The 2,241-nt window shown below is 41.3% G+C and overlaps 1 protein-coding gene across 1 annotated transcript in view; it reads right to left on the bottom strand.

Moving 5' to 3' along the window:
• FER1L5 (fer-1 like family member 5) overlaps window positions 1-1,229 on the bottom strand; it is a 65,674-nt gene extending 64,445 nt beyond the window's left edge. Inside the window, exon 1 of the mRNA XM_032255328.1 lies at window positions 307-1,229. Coding sequence (XP_032111219.1) covers window positions 307-391 — 85 coding nt within the window. The 5' untranslated portion in view covers window positions 392-1,229. The remainder of the gene's footprint in view (window positions 1-306) is intronic.
• Window positions 1,230-2,241: the final 1,012 nt, after the last annotated feature.

Here is a 2,241-nt window from a genome sequence, read left to right as displayed (position 1 = left end):
AAAAAAAAAAAAAAAAAAAAAAAAAAGGAAAAAAACCTAGTTTATGGCACATCTTTAGGTCATGGAAGAAGATCCAGAAGCACTAGTCTTCTCTTTTTTTCATAGCCATTCCCTAGGAAAAGTGGGAGGTAGAGAAGTTGCAATCAAATGATAGCAATAAGTTTTGAGAGAGCTGGACAACGTCTAATTGTCCACTTTGTGTTACACAGAACATCTTTTACGTAGTGCCATACACCTATTTTTTCACTGAATGCATGTTGCCTCTTGGGGCTCCTCTCTCCCATGTGGACCCAGGGAGGCTCTCACCTCTGAAGTCGATGGACACGCAGGGCCTGGGTAGGGGGGCCAGTGGCGGGTCAATCTTGGCCGACTGCACAACAAGCCGCAGCATCTCGGAGATCTACTTTCGTCCCTCCTTCCCTTTGCAGCTCCACAGCTTCCTTGTTGGAGCTCCTCAATCCAAAGCTTCTCCTAGGGATCCTGGGGTAAATGGAGCCCCATTCCTGTCTGTTGCTTAGCAACAGAGAGAATGTCACAAAGGTGGGTGTTCTTGGTTCTGGAGAGGAATTAATGGGAAAGAGAGGAGGAAGGAGGAACGGGGTTTAGGTGACTGGGCCTGTAGAAACAAAACCAGCTGGCTGCCTTCATCCCCTCTTTTCTCTTTTGTCCTATTCTGCTGTTTTTTTGTGTGTGGTGGTGTTTTTTTTCTTTTTTTTTCCCACCCCACTCCTGCCCTCCTTGCTGTCCTTTTGATTTCAAGATCAGACATAAGGCTGATGTTTTCTCTTTGTATAAGCAAGTTGTCTGGAGTGAATCATTGCCAAAGTCACATAATTTAGCTGAGAAAATAAAACAGTGAAGTGATCTGAGAAAAGGGATAGGAAAATCAAGGACTGTTTCTATGAAGTCTCAGGGAATGTTCTTCCTAATGTGGAAGCCTCCTTTTTACTAACAAAAAACTAAGTTTAGATATGAGTCCCTCTTTGACAAAGGGAAATTAGCTTTTGAATTAATGAGCTCATATGGAACGTCAAAGACGCCAATGCAGTTTTGCTGTGGCTGACTTTATGGCTGTCAAGGCTCTGTGCATGAAGATGGAGCTGGGGCATCTAACGCTTATTGTCCACAGCAAGGCTTTTTCGGCTTTAGAGTTGAACATTGTATAAATTACATCTTATCCAATAGTTAGAGTGAAAACTAATGAATATTTAAAAGCTGGGAGAGGCGGCTAATGCCTGTAATACCAGCACTATAGGAGGCCAAGGTGGGCGGATCACTTGAGGCCAGAAGTTCGGCAACAGCCTGGCCAACATAGCAAAACCCCGTTACTAAAACTACAAAAATTAGCTGGGTGTGGTGGTATGTGCCAGCAATCCCAGCTACTCAGGAGACTGAGGCAGGAGAATCACTTGAACCTGGGAGGCGGAGACTGCAATGAGCCAAGATCACACCACCACACTCCAGCCTGGGCGACAGAGCAAGATTCTGTCTCAACAACAAAACAACAATAACAACAACAACAAACGCCATATACATACATGCAAAGAATATTTAAGAACTATCTATTAATTAATGAAACTACTTAGCAGTAAGTGCACCACGCATTCTAAGAGATTACTGGGGTTCAAAGGCTGAAATGCTGGATCAGTGATCAGGGTGCTGACCACTTTCTAGAGCAGCAGATTCAAAAAGAAAAAGTGCTTCCTGGAAGTTTTTCTTGAAATCTAAACACAACACAGTGCTTTTTGCTTTGTGAATGGCTTTTCAAACTAAACATGACACAAAAGACCCTGTAAAAGAGGGTCAAAGCTGACAGATTTGATTGTATAAAATAAAAAATTCCTATATAGAAATTATACCTTAAAACTGAAAGACAAATATCAAAGCAAGGAAAACAGTCAAAATATACTTAATGTCCAAAAGGCTATTTAATAGCTGTTTTAGAGCAAGCTCTTATGCAATGAGAAAAAGATGACTATACCAAAGGAAAAACAAAGGCAAAATTCCTATCAGATAATTGTTAATAATCAAATAAATACAATGAGATACAATTTATCACTTTGCTAAATTGGTTTCAAAAGCCAAAAAAGATGTAAAAAAAATCAAACTCACCGGGTACAGTGGCTCACACCTGTAATCCCAACTCTTTGGGAGGCTGAGGCGTGTGGATCACGAGGTCAGGAGATGGAGTCCATCCTGGCTAACACAGTGAAACCTCGTTTACTAAAAATATAAAAAATT

The sequence above is a fragment of the Sapajus apella genome, unplaced genomic scaffold, assembly GCF_009761245.1.
Source record: "Sapajus apella isolate SASKATOON/1434 unplaced genomic scaffold, GSC_monkey_1.0 scaffold89, whole genome shotgun sequence".
Lineage (NCBI taxonomy): Eukaryota > Metazoa > Chordata > Mammalia > Primates > Cebidae > Sapajus > Sapajus apella.
The sequence above is the reverse complement of the archived record's forward strand: the minus strand, read 5'-3'. Positions and strand labels throughout refer to the sequence as shown.